The following is a 13464-nucleotide window of genomic DNA, read 5'->3' on the forward strand; positions in this document are numbered from 1 at the left end:
AATCATGTTACATGTACTCTTGATGTAATAAAAATGTAATAGCAGCAGCGACTGCCCAGTTTTTGCCTTCAGACCAAGAGCTGCAGCGGCACCGGTTGCGGCGGCTTGGAATGAATGCAATGGTGAGGCTTTCGTTTGTTCTACTTGCAGCTTCTCCCGTGGTTTGCTCATTCTTTTACGAAGTGCAGAGTTCCACAAAGAGCAGGCAAGTTCCAGCAGGAGCTTTTAAGCAGTGAGTCGTGTCATTCACGTCCTGTCCCCCCAGAAACAGTCATGTAAATACCCTTGTGCTGTGGGCAGAGCTCCAGTGAGAACAAACCTCTGTGCTCCGAGGTGGGATTAGGAGCATGTTCAGATAATGACATCCGAAAACAGGATGGCTGGGAGCTGCAGCACAGCAACGAGTGGGCTTTGAAAGAGAGAGGAGTCTAATCCTCCCTGCTAATAAGGAGGCAGTTGCTGCCAATGCATGGGGCTTGGCAGGTGCTGCTTTGCTGCCCCTGGGTTGTCTGACGGGTGGCAGAGAGGTGCAAAGACCCAGCTGCTTTGAGATGGGAAGAGCCACACAGGAGGGCTTTTCTTTGCGCAAAACAACTTGGACATTGCTCTCCCCGCATCCCCAGCAGCACTTTGGCAGGACAGGCATCAGAACGATGTCTGTGGCTGTGACGGTGGCTGAGAGGGGATGGATACACAGACACCTAAATTCCTGCCACTCAGGAATTTCCAGCGCACTCAAGCCCGGCTTTTTCTCAGGAAAGCAGCTGGATGCGTGCTGGTCTGTGCAGCCCTTGCGCCTCACCAGTGACCCAACAGTAAAATGACATTTACTGCCCGTCCCCATTGGCCTTGTGCAGAGCAGGGATGCTGGTGATGAAAGGCTGTTCCAGACCCGCCTCTGGTGTGAAGTGCCCGGGCATGAGCCCTGGCCAGGAGAATGGTGGGGACAGGCTGTGTTGAGCGTGCAGAGGTTTTATCTAATCTATCGTTCCTTTTTAATCTAATCTATCGTTCCTTTACAGTCAGCACTCACGACCGCTGGATCCGAGGTACCAAGCAGTGCCGTGTCGCACCGCGGCTGTCGGGACACCCGCCTGCCTGCAAGACTTTCTCATCCCAGACGGCAGTCGCCGCACTTGCAAGCGCATGGTGTATACAAGGTTCTGCAGCAGGAAAACGCTACGGAGTGGCCAGGTAAGAAATGCTTTCGTTCTGATCTTTGATGCGTGGCATACAGCTTCCTGTGTTCTTGCTAAATTCTGCTGAAGTATATGGCTTCAACATTGCATTTTCGTGGGGGTTAAAAGATTTATTAGACCCCGCAGGACGTTTCATTCATGCTTCTCTCTCATTAGGGTGATAGTCAAAGCCCTATTGATTTAGTGGCCTTTGAATGTCATTGTTAAGGTTTCAGGTTCCACCACAGATCCCAATTCACCACCCTGAGTTTGTAGGCCAAGGCAGGAAGGGCAGAGTCAGCACCTGAGCGGTCACATCTCTAATTCCAGGTCCCAGTTTGACAAACTGTGGAGATGTAACAGGCACCACTACTGTAAGGAGCCCCGATGAGCACTGAAATAAAACTAGAGGGCTGCTTAAAAAGCATGAGGCCATAGTCCACGTAAAGAGAACTCGGTTCCTGTGGCACTTCCCACCTCAGTGCTGGTGTTAACGGGTGCGGGGCCATCGTTCTACTTGCAGCGCTGAGAGACCCAAACCGTGCCAAGACTTGTTAGCTCCTAAGATAAGAAACCACCTCAATCAAGAAGACAACTTGATCACTTAAAACTTTGGGGTTTTTTTTCCAGTTTTTATTGAGTGAAAATGTCAAACCTTGCATCAGTCATGCAAAAAAAAATCAAATAAATAAAACACATATATTAAATTTCTAATAGCACTAAATTCAAGTGGAAAAATATTCAGTTCTTAATAACGCAGGTGCTGAAGAGACCAGATTCAAGTAAATCAGAGCACACCATCCTGTTTAGGGTGTTTTTTTTTTCACTTTCTGCATTTTTGTCTCAAAACCTATATATATATCTATATATCTATATATATGTATATACATATAGATATATACACACACACATATATATGTGCATACATATTATTTTTATATTTATATATATACACATACATATTTATAAAACATTAAAAAGAGCATTGGTGGTTCAAGCATTTATTTCCCGCCCCTCCCCCACGGAAAGAAAAAAAAACAAAACAAACAACAAAACAAAACAAAAAAATTACACATTTAAATTTCCAAATGAGCTAGCGATGGCTTATAGTCCTAGTGTGCAATATGGAGATTACAAAAGGCTAGAATCCTCCCTCTTTGTCTTTTTTTTTTCCATTTTTGTCTTTTTTTTTAAAGTTTTTTTTTTTTTTTTGCTACATTGGAAAATTTTTTTAGTTTTTTTTCTTTTTTCTTTACAAAATTCCTTCCACACAGACTTTAATCCAGTTGAGTTTGTGGCTACAACGAACCATCTAGTCAATCGTTTTCATCTCGTTTTTTGCTCTTCAGCAGTGAATGGTGGCAGGATCAGGAGGGTCCATCTCCAGGTTCATTTTGTTTGGTTTTTATCTCGTTCTGAACAGTCCGTTCCCTCTCTCCTCCCCCTCCTCGCAGTGCGCTGACTCTCCCTCTCTGGTCACTCTCTTGTCTAACAGTCCTGTTGACATGATCGCTTGAAGTGGAAACCCCACCGTGCTCTAACAGGGCTCCTCGTGCTGTTGAGGCCTTTGTTCAGAAAAGCACTTAAGCGGGGGCTTAAACCCAGAGAGCATCTGCTTAAGAGTTTAGCTGAACCAAACCTCAACACGGCAGAATAAAAAGACGGGAATAACTTTCTTGACTATTTGCTGTTGTTGTTGCTGCAAACAGAGACATAGTGAGAGATTCACAGCAACTCTTGGGCGGCCCTGGAGCCACTGTCCTGCGAGGGCATCTGACCTTCTGATCAGCAGTAGCCTGGTGGGAAAGAAATCTCATTCCCTGTGCCAGCTCCTGGGTGTTTATCCAGAGGTGATAAAAGCTGGGGAGAAAGGCTGAGCTGTTAGGGAGAAAATGGTGTGCATAGATAAACACAGGCCCTGCTGCCGCACCTGCCTGGCGCTGCCTCCCGGGACGATGTGCGCCGGGGGCTGGCGGCAGCGGAGCTATCGGTGGAGCTCTCACCCCTTTTCTGCACACGCTTCTGCTCCCTCCCGCTGCTGTGTGATTCAGCCAGCGGAGCTGGTGAGGTACGGAAGGGGAGAGGTAAAACCACTGCGTCCCAGTGCAGGTTCCCGGCTCCAAACAGCCAGGAAACAGCCCAACTGTGCTGAATGGGAACCAGTGGCCCAAGTGCTAGGCCACCAAACCCAGAATTGCACCGTCAGTGCTCCCAGCAGCTCTGCTGTTGTGCTGGAGGCAGCGGCATCTCGGTCCTGCTCCCACAAAGTCACCGATACACATCACGTTGATTTCCGCGGTACAAAATAAACACATCTGTTTTGCAAGATGTGGCTCGTGTTACGTCCAAGGATTCCTCTTGGAGCCCATCACCATACTAAGTAGTTGAATATGGGAAAAATGTACAAGTACAGAACCTGCAGCAAATGCTGTTGAAGTAAAATCTTTTTGCCCCATCCCATTTCTAGAAATTGCAGGGCCTCACTCCCTCACTCTGCCCCAGGAACGTGAGCTTCATTAGATTCAAGAATTGGATTGTGCTAGAAAACACACAGTTGAGGGCAGGGGATATACCAAACAAAACAAAAACAAACAAACAAAAATAAAACCCTATAAAAATAAAAGCCACACAAATAGCTGATAGAGGAAAAGATCTCCTAAGAATTAAATAAACTACAAACTAGTAATAACAATATTTCATTTGTTTTCATTTGTTTCATCTCTACAAAATTCAAGTTAGAATTCGGAATCGTGCAGCTCCAGTTCAGTGCTGGGAGTGTGAAGTCAGCCTCAAACTGTAGCACTAAGGCCCCCCCTCCCCTGCCACCCCTGCAAACAGACACTACATTGAAGGAAAGAAAAGAAAATTAAAAAAAAGAAACAAATTGCACACAATTAACCATATGTAAGGGCTGTCCAGAAGGCAGGTGACCCCTCATCCCCTGGCATTGGTGGTTTCGTTTTTGTTCTATATATAGTAATAACCTTTACAGGAAAAATACTGTACAACTTTGTTTTTGCCTTTCCTTTTGAAACATCATCTGAACATTCTGTCCCCACATTTACCCAGCTGAGCTGCTTGTTTATAAACCAGACTTGATCTGCACCGCTTCCTTAGGGAAATTAAAAAAAAGGCAACCTAAACTTCTCGAGGCCTTTATCTGTGGAGGGTGAGCACACGTTACGGGGATGCCCTGGAGCCGCAGTGCTCGGGGAGCTGATGGGAAGGGGCGCCTGCATCATCTTAGGAAAAAAATTAACTTTTTTTAAAAAAAAACAAGGACAAACTTGAGACACAAGGAACCTTTTGCTAGGCTGGTACACTTACAAACTGGCACTGAAATAACTATTAGCAGAAATAATTCATACAGCTAGTCCTTCTGGAGCCCACGTGTGTGTAGACAAGCCTGCCCTCTCAGACTCGGGTGAGGATTTGGGGTCAAACAGCTACTGTTGCACCTGTCAGAGTCGGGACAGTGTCCTGTATGTAGTGTGTGTTCCCAGAGAGCAGGGACGAGTGTCTAACCAGGGGAAAGCCCAACAAGCTTTGGAGGTGGCAGGTCAAACACTGCACAGCTGCACTGGCTTACGCAGTGCCCAAGCTATTAGCCCTACTTGGTAAAGTTTCTCAGCATGGACCCACAAATGCATTAATTCTTAGCTGGACTAGATCCTGGCCTCAGCGAGCAGCTCCCCCAGCTCTGAGTTCTCTGTGCTGTGCAGGTTGCAGTAGCCTCATGTTTTGTAGCTGCAAAAACTGCGACTGTGCCAGCGGGTGCTGCAGAACAGGGTTGTGCCCCCTCCCGCCCCAGTGCAGAAGACACCCCCGGCCTGAGGACGTCCCGTGGGATCCTGAGCACCTGCCTCCCTTCCCCTCCCTCAGCAGTGCTGCCTTCACCCTCTCCCAGAAGTCACTAGAGATTCGTCCACGCAGAAAGACAGACCGGCCCATCCCCAGTGAAAGGCCGGGGATGAGGGCTTGGGGACGGGGGACATACCTGTCACTGTACGGCTGCCTGGGTGGGGAGCACGGAGTATTTTCAAGGCTGCTCTAACGGCTGGGACGCGGTTCTGTGAGCACGGTGCTCCCTGTGCTGCACCGTGGGACAGAGTGTCAGCTCCCAACCTCCTGAGATGGGGATACTGAAGCACCAGAAAAACGCCTCACCCTCACCAGAGAGGAAGCACCTGGGGGTTGGGATGAGATGGAACTGGAAGGGAGATTAACCCCAGTCCTCCAGTGGGACAGACCCTTTAACTGCCCGCTGCGTCCTTCCCGAGTTACTTCAGCTACATCCCTGCAGGCAGAACAGCAGGGATGAGGTGTCCTACAGAGAAAGTGTAGACTGAGAAAGTTTTACAATATAAATAGCATTCAAAATTATCATCATTAACAGTAAAAAGGATCTGGAAGAACAGAGGAGTGTCCCATTCCCACCCCTGCTCATTCATTAATGCGTCCTCATTTATGTGACAATAAATACCCACTCCCACCCTTGCTGTCTGATGCCATTCATTTAATGCTGGAGAAGGGGGGGGAGGGGTGGAGAGAGAGAGAGCACGCACCCCTCACCCCTCCTTCCCGCTGGCAAAAGCTGAGCTCGTTGTCTTTGTGACACCAATTCCTTGAATTTTATATATGTGTGTGTGTGTGTGTACATTATATATATAGAGCGAGACACACACACAAATATATATTTCTAAAATTCATTACCTGTTGTTCCCACCCACCCCCCTCCAAGAAGTGGAGATTATTATTAATATCGTACAACTGAAAACATGGAAAAATAAAACCCAGAAAGAAAAATGGGGGGATAGAGCCCCACCCATAACAAAGGGTCCCCAGATGGGCACAGGCCCCACGCACCATGCAGGGAACAAGGCAGAGCAGCTGGTACCCTCAACGTTCATGTCCATATAAAAGGGTATTTTTTTGTTTTTGCTGCATCCTGCCCCCACGTTCTGTGTCTGCAGAATGGAGTGATGCAGCACCAGTCCTGCTGCCAGCCTGTCTCTCTTATGGGGCCTGTGGAGGAGCGTGGGTTTCCTTCCGGCCTCTCTCTCTCTCTCTCTCTCTCATGTGTGTGTGGCACGGAGTTTGTTTCCAATCTTTGTTCTTGCCTCATATGGGGTCCTCTTAGTAATTCTGTGTAAGAGCAAAACCGAACCACTGCTGCTGTTGTCTCTAAGATTAAGGAGAAGCTGCTGGAGTGACGGTAGCGGCTGGGGCAGCAGCTGGAGCAGGAGGTGGGGCTGGAGCAGGGGCTGGCTCACCCTGGGGCCTGGAAGCATCGCCATGGTCTGTGGAAGAAGCAGGCTCCTCTGGTTCTCCATCTTCTTTAGTGGCCAGGCCCTCAGGGTCAGGCAGCGATTCTTCAGAATCTGTGTTCAGGTCTTCCTCTTCATCATCCTCCTCATCGTCATCATCATCATCCTCCTCTTCGTCATCCTCTTCTTCTTCATTCATCTCCTCTTCATCATCTTCCTCATCCTCTTGGGAAGAGTCATCCTCGTCCTCCACATCACCAGAGCCAGATGCCACCGCGCCCCTCTCCTGAGGTGCGGTCCCGGCTCTGCTCGGTGAGGGACCTTCAGCGACTTCTGATTGCTTCTTGCTGAGGTCCAGGGAATCATTGAGGCCCACGCCAGCCGCGTTCTGCAGGAAGAAGAGGGAGCTGTTGTTGTCAGTGCTGAGGTTGAGGGAGCTGTCCAGGCTGATGGAAGAGTTCTGGATGTCATACTCGACAGTGGAGTGGGCAAGGCCCTCGGGGCCAGGAGAGATGGCAGGAAGCTCCCCTCGCTCCTGCTTCTCGTGTTTGCGCTTGTGCGAGTCCATCTGTGACATGCCCACCACCGTGTGTTTGCAGCCAGGGTAGGTGCAGTGGAAGTGGGAGCACTTGAGTTTGTACTTGCAGTCGGGCACCTCGCAGTCCACGCTCGAGCTGAACTGGCAGAAGCCGGCAGCGCTGATGACGTCCTGCTTGCCGTGGTGCTTGCGGTGGGCTGTCACCTTGGTGCTGTCAGTGCAGCGGAAGCCACAGCGCAGACAGTGGAAGTGTGTGCTGTTGCCAGAGAACTGACAGTCTGGGAAGTTGCAACTCAGTGAAGACTTGAAGCGTTTGAAATCGTCCAACACCAGGTTGTCAACACGATCGTGATGCTGGGCGTGCTTATACATGTGGGTACGGCCACAGAACTTGTAGCCGCAGTTCTCCCGCGTGCAGTGGTAGTGGGTAACCTTGAGAGAGAACTGGCAGCTGGAGTCCTTGCAGTCCTCGTAGAGGTCATAGCGCCGAAATCCCTCCAGCATCATCCCTTCATCCAGCATCTTGCGTGAGGACGCGGTCTTGCGGCGCTTGCCAAACGGGGACATGTCCTCAATAATCCAGAAACGCTTTTTGGCCCCCGAGGCCGTTGGCATAGTGATGGTATTCCCTGAGGAGAAAAAACAAAGACTGGTGTTGGTGTTGCTGACAGCCAGGCCTCCTCTTCTCCCAACCATCCCGGCAAGCGCTGTAGCTGCCAGCGCACAAGGCTGCCACTGCTCACCCCTCAAGCTCTAGGGAAGCCTGTGCTCTGGCTGGTGGGCTGGCTGGTGCCTGCTCGACTTTGCTTCCTCCATTCTCAGCATATCCCACCTTGCCTCTAATCCTTGCTCTTGCATATTCATCTTGTCCAAATGCTAACTGTTGCTTCACTGGTTTGCTACTCCCACAATTTCTCCTGCTGATTAGTTAATCTCTAGTTCTATTTTCCTCAAATCAGAGTTTAATACAGAGGAGGTGGCTTGTTCCCATCCAGTACTGAGCGGTTTTACTGTAGTTTAGTGGGTTCTAAATGGTAGAAGAGTTTAAGCATGCTAAAACCTCACAGGTGTACTGTTCCCCATCCAGGCTCTCGTAATGCACGGCAACTGCCAAGGACAGGCAGCCAGTGAAGGAAGATCCCATGCGTGATTAAAACTGCAAGGGGGGAATTTATAGAAATAGGATGGACTTTGGCCAGGAGACTGCAACATCCCTCACTGTAATGAGCCCACATATTACAATGAGTGCACTTAGAAAGACAGATGGACAGATGTTCAATGGGGCTAATTCTCATCATCACTAGCCAGTGGACTCTGAGAGAAAATACCAGTTCTACAGCTTTCCCTTGGGTCTCAGGAGTCACATGGTGCCCCTAGTAAATAAAGAGCCCTCATCTGTCTTCCACTTTCATTCACAGGGCCAGCAGGACTGGCTGCTGCTCCCGTCCCCCAGGATCACGCTGACATCAAGGACTCGACCTCATTAGATCTATTAACTTTTTTTTCTTCTCTGCTTGCTACTTCCAGAATCAAACCACAATCTGCAGTATCAACATGCAGCACGGACAAGGTTGGAGGCGAGAATTTCTCACCAGGTGCAGAACTGTGAGTGTAATTGGAAATTATAGCTCGCAACTAAAACATTCTCTTTTTGCCTTTCTTCATTCTGAAACTGCCATCCTCTTAAAAAGAGGCGCGATTTGTGACATGCAGTGCCTGGGGCCTGAGAATCCAGAGCAGCTTGCATCCTTGTCTGGGAGACTGAAGAAACAGTCATCTGGTTGACTGTTGTAGATTTTTTTCTTTTTCTGGCTGATAAGCAGGTATTAAAAGTGATGAATGCTATTTTTGCCACATCTGGCCCTTCAAATGACAGCCCTTCAAGAGAAGGTGACAATCACCGAAGGAAACATCCAGAAGTTAAATTGGACTTGTACTAAAAGATCCAAGTCAAGGGGACTAGTAGCAGCAACCTCATCTCTTGCACGGTTTGCACGGCCACGCTACACAGATTGCAGGATAAGCAAAGAACAAAAGATTTTTCCACACCTGTTTGTTACATGGCACTTTTCATCAGCCTGCAAATAAGGATGCCAGCTTGGGCATCCATGGCCAGACCATCTTAGTGACATGAAGCTGGTGGAAACTGCACATTAAGACTAATATAACCAGCTACCAGTGAAAGAATAACTTCCCGTCACTGCAGGTTTTCAATTAGCAAGGTCTTAGCTAGAGAATCTGTGACCAATTACTCTCTGCTCCCCCTCACCCCCAACATCTGGTATTGTAAAATCTCATTCTCTGCTTTCAGGCGACCAGTGGCAGCGCGTGGCTGCAGCACAAATCGCTGCTGTCCACATCAACTCCTTACTCCTTCTTTTTCTTAAAAAAATGCAGCCAAACCATCACGTTGTTTATCATTAGTATTAATGCTCATCTTGGGACAGGAATATGGGATACACCATCTCAGGGGAAAGAGTGTGGATGGGAAATTGGGAAATAATTAGAATTTAAAGTTTACCTGTTCTAAACTTAATGTATCTGCTCAGCTTTTACAACAGTTCTAACAGTTGTGTTTAAAACTTTAGTTAATCCCATTTTGTTGTCTCATTTCAGAGCAAGGCTATGAAGAACAGGTGACAACCTGGTACACTCGCCTCCTTTAACCGCTAGACACCGTTCAGTCCCCAGCACCCAACGGGGGAGTACCGAGCCTCAGCACGTCATCCCAGCGGTAAGTGCGTGCCATGCGCTTGTCTTTTCAACGACAAGTGATGCAAACACTCACAGAACTATACAAAGGTAGAAAGAAAAACTTACAAATATATAATCAGAGGAAAGCACAGCACAAGGTTAATATGTTTCAGGTTGCATGCAAATCAGTTTAAAAAAAAAAGGCAAAAAAGTATAGTTCTTGTGTATTTGTTCATCAGAACAGACTCCTCTGGACAAGGCAAAGGATCCTTCTGCCGAGTCCTGTGAGAAGAACCTGTGAACTTCCCAGGGGAGCTGGTCCCCCAGCCACACTCCCAACCATTTACCTTGGATTTGCACATTACTAAAAGTGGCAGAAGAATGACTGGGACATTCGTAGGCTGCCAGAATCCTCTTAAGTGTGAACTTTAAGCACAAATATGCCTTTAATTAACTAGAAAAGAGCTGGGAGTTGGGAAAAGAAGCCAAAACTGAGACACACCCTAAAAAAACATTCCCAGATGGAATGAGAAGCCGCAGCCTGAGACATCTCTGATCTTAGTCACACATGGGAAACACGGCAGCTTAAAACTAAAATTCTTGATGTCTTTTTTGCAGCTGGTAAGAGCAGATGTAAATAACAGCGAGTGTGAGAAACAGCCTGAGCTGTCTGATGACGCCACCGTGGTGACACTGAACTTCACTCTGTCACTGGTGCTGGCGAAAGCAGCCCTGAGTTTTGTGGCTTTGTATGTGAATAGGAAGCAGTGAAGCTTACAAGATCTATAAAAACAGGGGACCTGGGTACCTTGTGAGGCACTGACCTGCTGAGATGTGTGGGTGGTCTGGAAGATCTAATCAAAAATTCCAAGTCCCATTAATGCTGCATGAGCAGAAGTTTGCTTTGTGACCACCCTGCTGTTATCAAGAGGCTGAAAGTGCAATTTAACTATGGATTCTGTTAGATTTTTCTCATAGTTTGGAATTGGTGGCAATTGCTCTCAGGTATCCACATGTTTATCAATGAGTTGCTGGGTTTTGGTTACCGTGTCAGCAGACAAAAGGAGCAGGCAGGGACGGGCCCTTGGATACAATTAAATAAGACATGGTGTGATGTTTCTATATTGACCCAAAGGTGCAAAGAAAAAACTGTGGGCAGGGTGAGTGGGGAAGCAGATGGGCACAGGACACTAGAGAGAAAGCAAAGTGTTACCTGCTGCATCCTGAACTAAGGGAACGTCACTTTTTACTGGAGCTGGAGTGGCAATGATGGGCGAAAACCCAGCGGTGCTGGCGGCAGGCATGACAATGCCTCTGCTGGATCCAAGAGTGGCACTGAGCAGAGAGTATGAGAGACAAGATGGAGAGAAGAGGTAGGGGAGGGTGGGGAGGGGAGACTTAAGCAGGGCTTGTGAGAAAGATGGAGGCAGAGATGGTGGTTGAGGTTGTGGTGCATTGTGGGTTGCATCATCGGCAGCGGCAGTAGAAGGAACCAGGCAGCCTGGAGAATGTGGAAAGAAAAAAAGCAGAAAAAAAAGGAAAACAAAACAAAACAACAAAAACAAAACAAAAGAACTGAAATGAGAACCCAAGAGCAGAAGCAATATGGTGAAAATGGAAAATACAGTCACAAATGTATGAAACAGAACTATAACAGAGAAGAAACAGAAGGTGAGGAACTGACAGCATCAGGAAGAGGAGGGTGTCCGTGGAAGGGAAGGCGGCTCTAGTGGCACAGGGAAGTGCCACAGGCTGTCACACAAATTCCTGCTGCTTTGGTCCTCATTTATCTATGTAGTGCCAGCGGGTAGCAGCTCACTGCTGGGAGGGTGGTCTTGTGTTTTGGGTGGGTGGAGTTGCTCACTACCTGGGTGGCAGGGGCCATTTCCTAGGAAGTGTGACTTGGGCCCCACGGCCTAATGACAAAGGAGAGAGTGCCAGGACCACCGTCCACCAGAACTCTTGGGAGGAGCTTTAATGTCGATGTTCATGTAACATATGGTTAGATGTGCCGTATGATAATCTTCTTCTAACTGGTGTGGGCAGGAAAAGTAGGAAAATGTGTACAAAATTAAACTCAATGAGGCAGCCTATCTAGAATGTTACACTTAACCCTGGAAGGTCAGCTCAGAGATCCCTGGATCACCACTAGAAGATAAGAGAATTCATAAAAGATACCTGATTACTGAAAAGCTAACTCTGTAATACGGGGGTGGGGGTGGGAAATCGCTACACATTATCCTGGCAAACAGGAAACAACGGCAGAAACTCACTTCCAAAAAGAGGGGATGATGGAGGTGTCCTCTGCGCAACACTGCACAAAGGAACAAGAGTTTTTGCACGAGCAAGGGAGCCCAGTGAGCTGCTTGTGTGTTGATTTCTGAAGCTGTGGTAGGGTGTTGGTTTTTTTCCCCCTTCGTATATAATATCTGCTTACAAATAAATGTTGTACAGCCTTTTCTGTACCTCAACAGTATAGGAAAGTGTCTGACTTAGATGCTGCACAAGGAAATACAAAAGGATATCAGGGGAAATGCCAAGTACAGAACAGGCCCACAACTTTTTGGGTTTTTTAAATCTATTATTAAAATACATCCAACTTTAAGACACGGGATAAAAGTTTCTCTTCAGGGGAAAGAAAAGATATGTTTTTAGTTCACAGATGCTTGAGGTGCACATTTTGATGGATCTCCTCTCACAAAGGATGGAGATAGCCAGGTTAGTACGAGGCACTACTGTGAAGCTGGTACAGTTTATATTTTAAGGTGCAGTTGTCCTTTGGCCTCTCCCCATGTGTGTATCTCCCAAAAAAGCAGGCAACCGATGATCCATTTCACATCCCCCTTGCCTCTTACCTGCTGATGTACTTTCGTTGCCCACTGGAGTGCTGGAGCAGCTGCGGTCCATATTGGAAGATTCAGAGGAGATACCCCCAGGGCTACAGCCAGTGTAGTCCATGTACTCATCCGTTTCCGTGTCCATCATGCTTGGGGGTCCCTGAAAGGAAGCTGGGGTTCCTGAAGAGGCTGGGCTGGGGGCCATGCTGCCAACCTGGGGGAGATTTTCATTTCTTGGAGTGTGGCCAATAACCTGCAGCAAGAAAACAGAACGGGGACTTTCACACCAAAAGCAAGATGCCAAGACCAAAACCATCTGTCTGCACATTTATTTCTATCTGCCACAGTTCATGAGGGACGGTTGGAACATGCTCCTGAGTGCAACCCATGGCACTGGGGCTACAAGTGCGAGTCTTCCTTCACTGGGAGCTCGGGGCACTAAACCTGGCACACGTATCCTGGTATGTGGATTGTGATGCACTCAGAGGCCAAGAGTGTTAATCTTGGCACCAGTATCCCGGTGTGTGGATTCTGATGCATTCAAAACCAGGAGGTGTTAATCTTGGCATTACTTCCTTAGTGAAGGTCCTTAAATAAAGCTGGCTTGTTTCATCTACCAAGTCAATGGACTTTATAGCAACTAAGGAACAAGAACAAGCAGGAGGTTGCAGGATGGCCGCAATTCTGAGCTCAGGGCTGCAGCGGAAACTCTTCAATTTGTTCATGAAACACAAACCTAAACCTGCCAGGTGCTCTCAGTTATGTGTCAGAAAAGAAGGAACTGCCTTGCTCTGCTGCTTCCTGAGAGAGGCCAAGGAGTGCCCCAAACTAACTCCAAATCAATAAGGGAAGAGAAATTGAGAGTGGTATTTCTCCCATCCTAGATAGAAGCGGCAAATAATTCTTTATGTGCAACAGGAAATGTTTGCTTTAACCAGCATGTTCAATTC

At 47.8% G+C, this 13464-nt stretch overlaps 1 protein-coding gene across 12 annotated transcripts in view; it reads right to left on the reverse strand.

Moving 5' to 3' along the window:
* Positions 1 to 1789: 1789 nt before the first annotated feature.
* The window catches only part of CASZ1 (castor zinc finger 1), a 239741-nt gene continuing 228066 nt past the window's right edge, over positions 1790 to 13464 (reverse strand). For 10 of the 12 annotated variants that reach the window (XM_065037510.1, XM_065037514.1, XM_065037513.1 and 7 more), the window contains 3 exons: positions 12533 to 12767; positions 10891 to 11178; positions 1790 to 7612 (listed from right to left, as the gene is read on the reverse strand). In XM_065037510.1, the coding sequence (XP_064893582.1) occupies positions 6369 to 7612; positions 10891 to 11178; positions 12533 to 12767 (1767 nt within the window). In that variant the 3' untranslated portion in view covers positions 1790 to 6368. The remainder of the gene's footprint in view (positions 7613 to 10890; positions 11179 to 12532; positions 12768 to 13464) is intronic. The other 2 variants (XM_065037517.1, XM_065037516.1) reach the window with 1 other exon arrangement.

This window comes from Columba livia, chromosome 21 (genome assembly GCF_036013475.1).
Source record: "Columba livia isolate bColLiv1 breed racing homer chromosome 21, bColLiv1.pat.W.v2, whole genome shotgun sequence".
NCBI lineage: Eukaryota > Metazoa > Chordata > Aves > Columbiformes > Columbidae > Columba > Columba livia.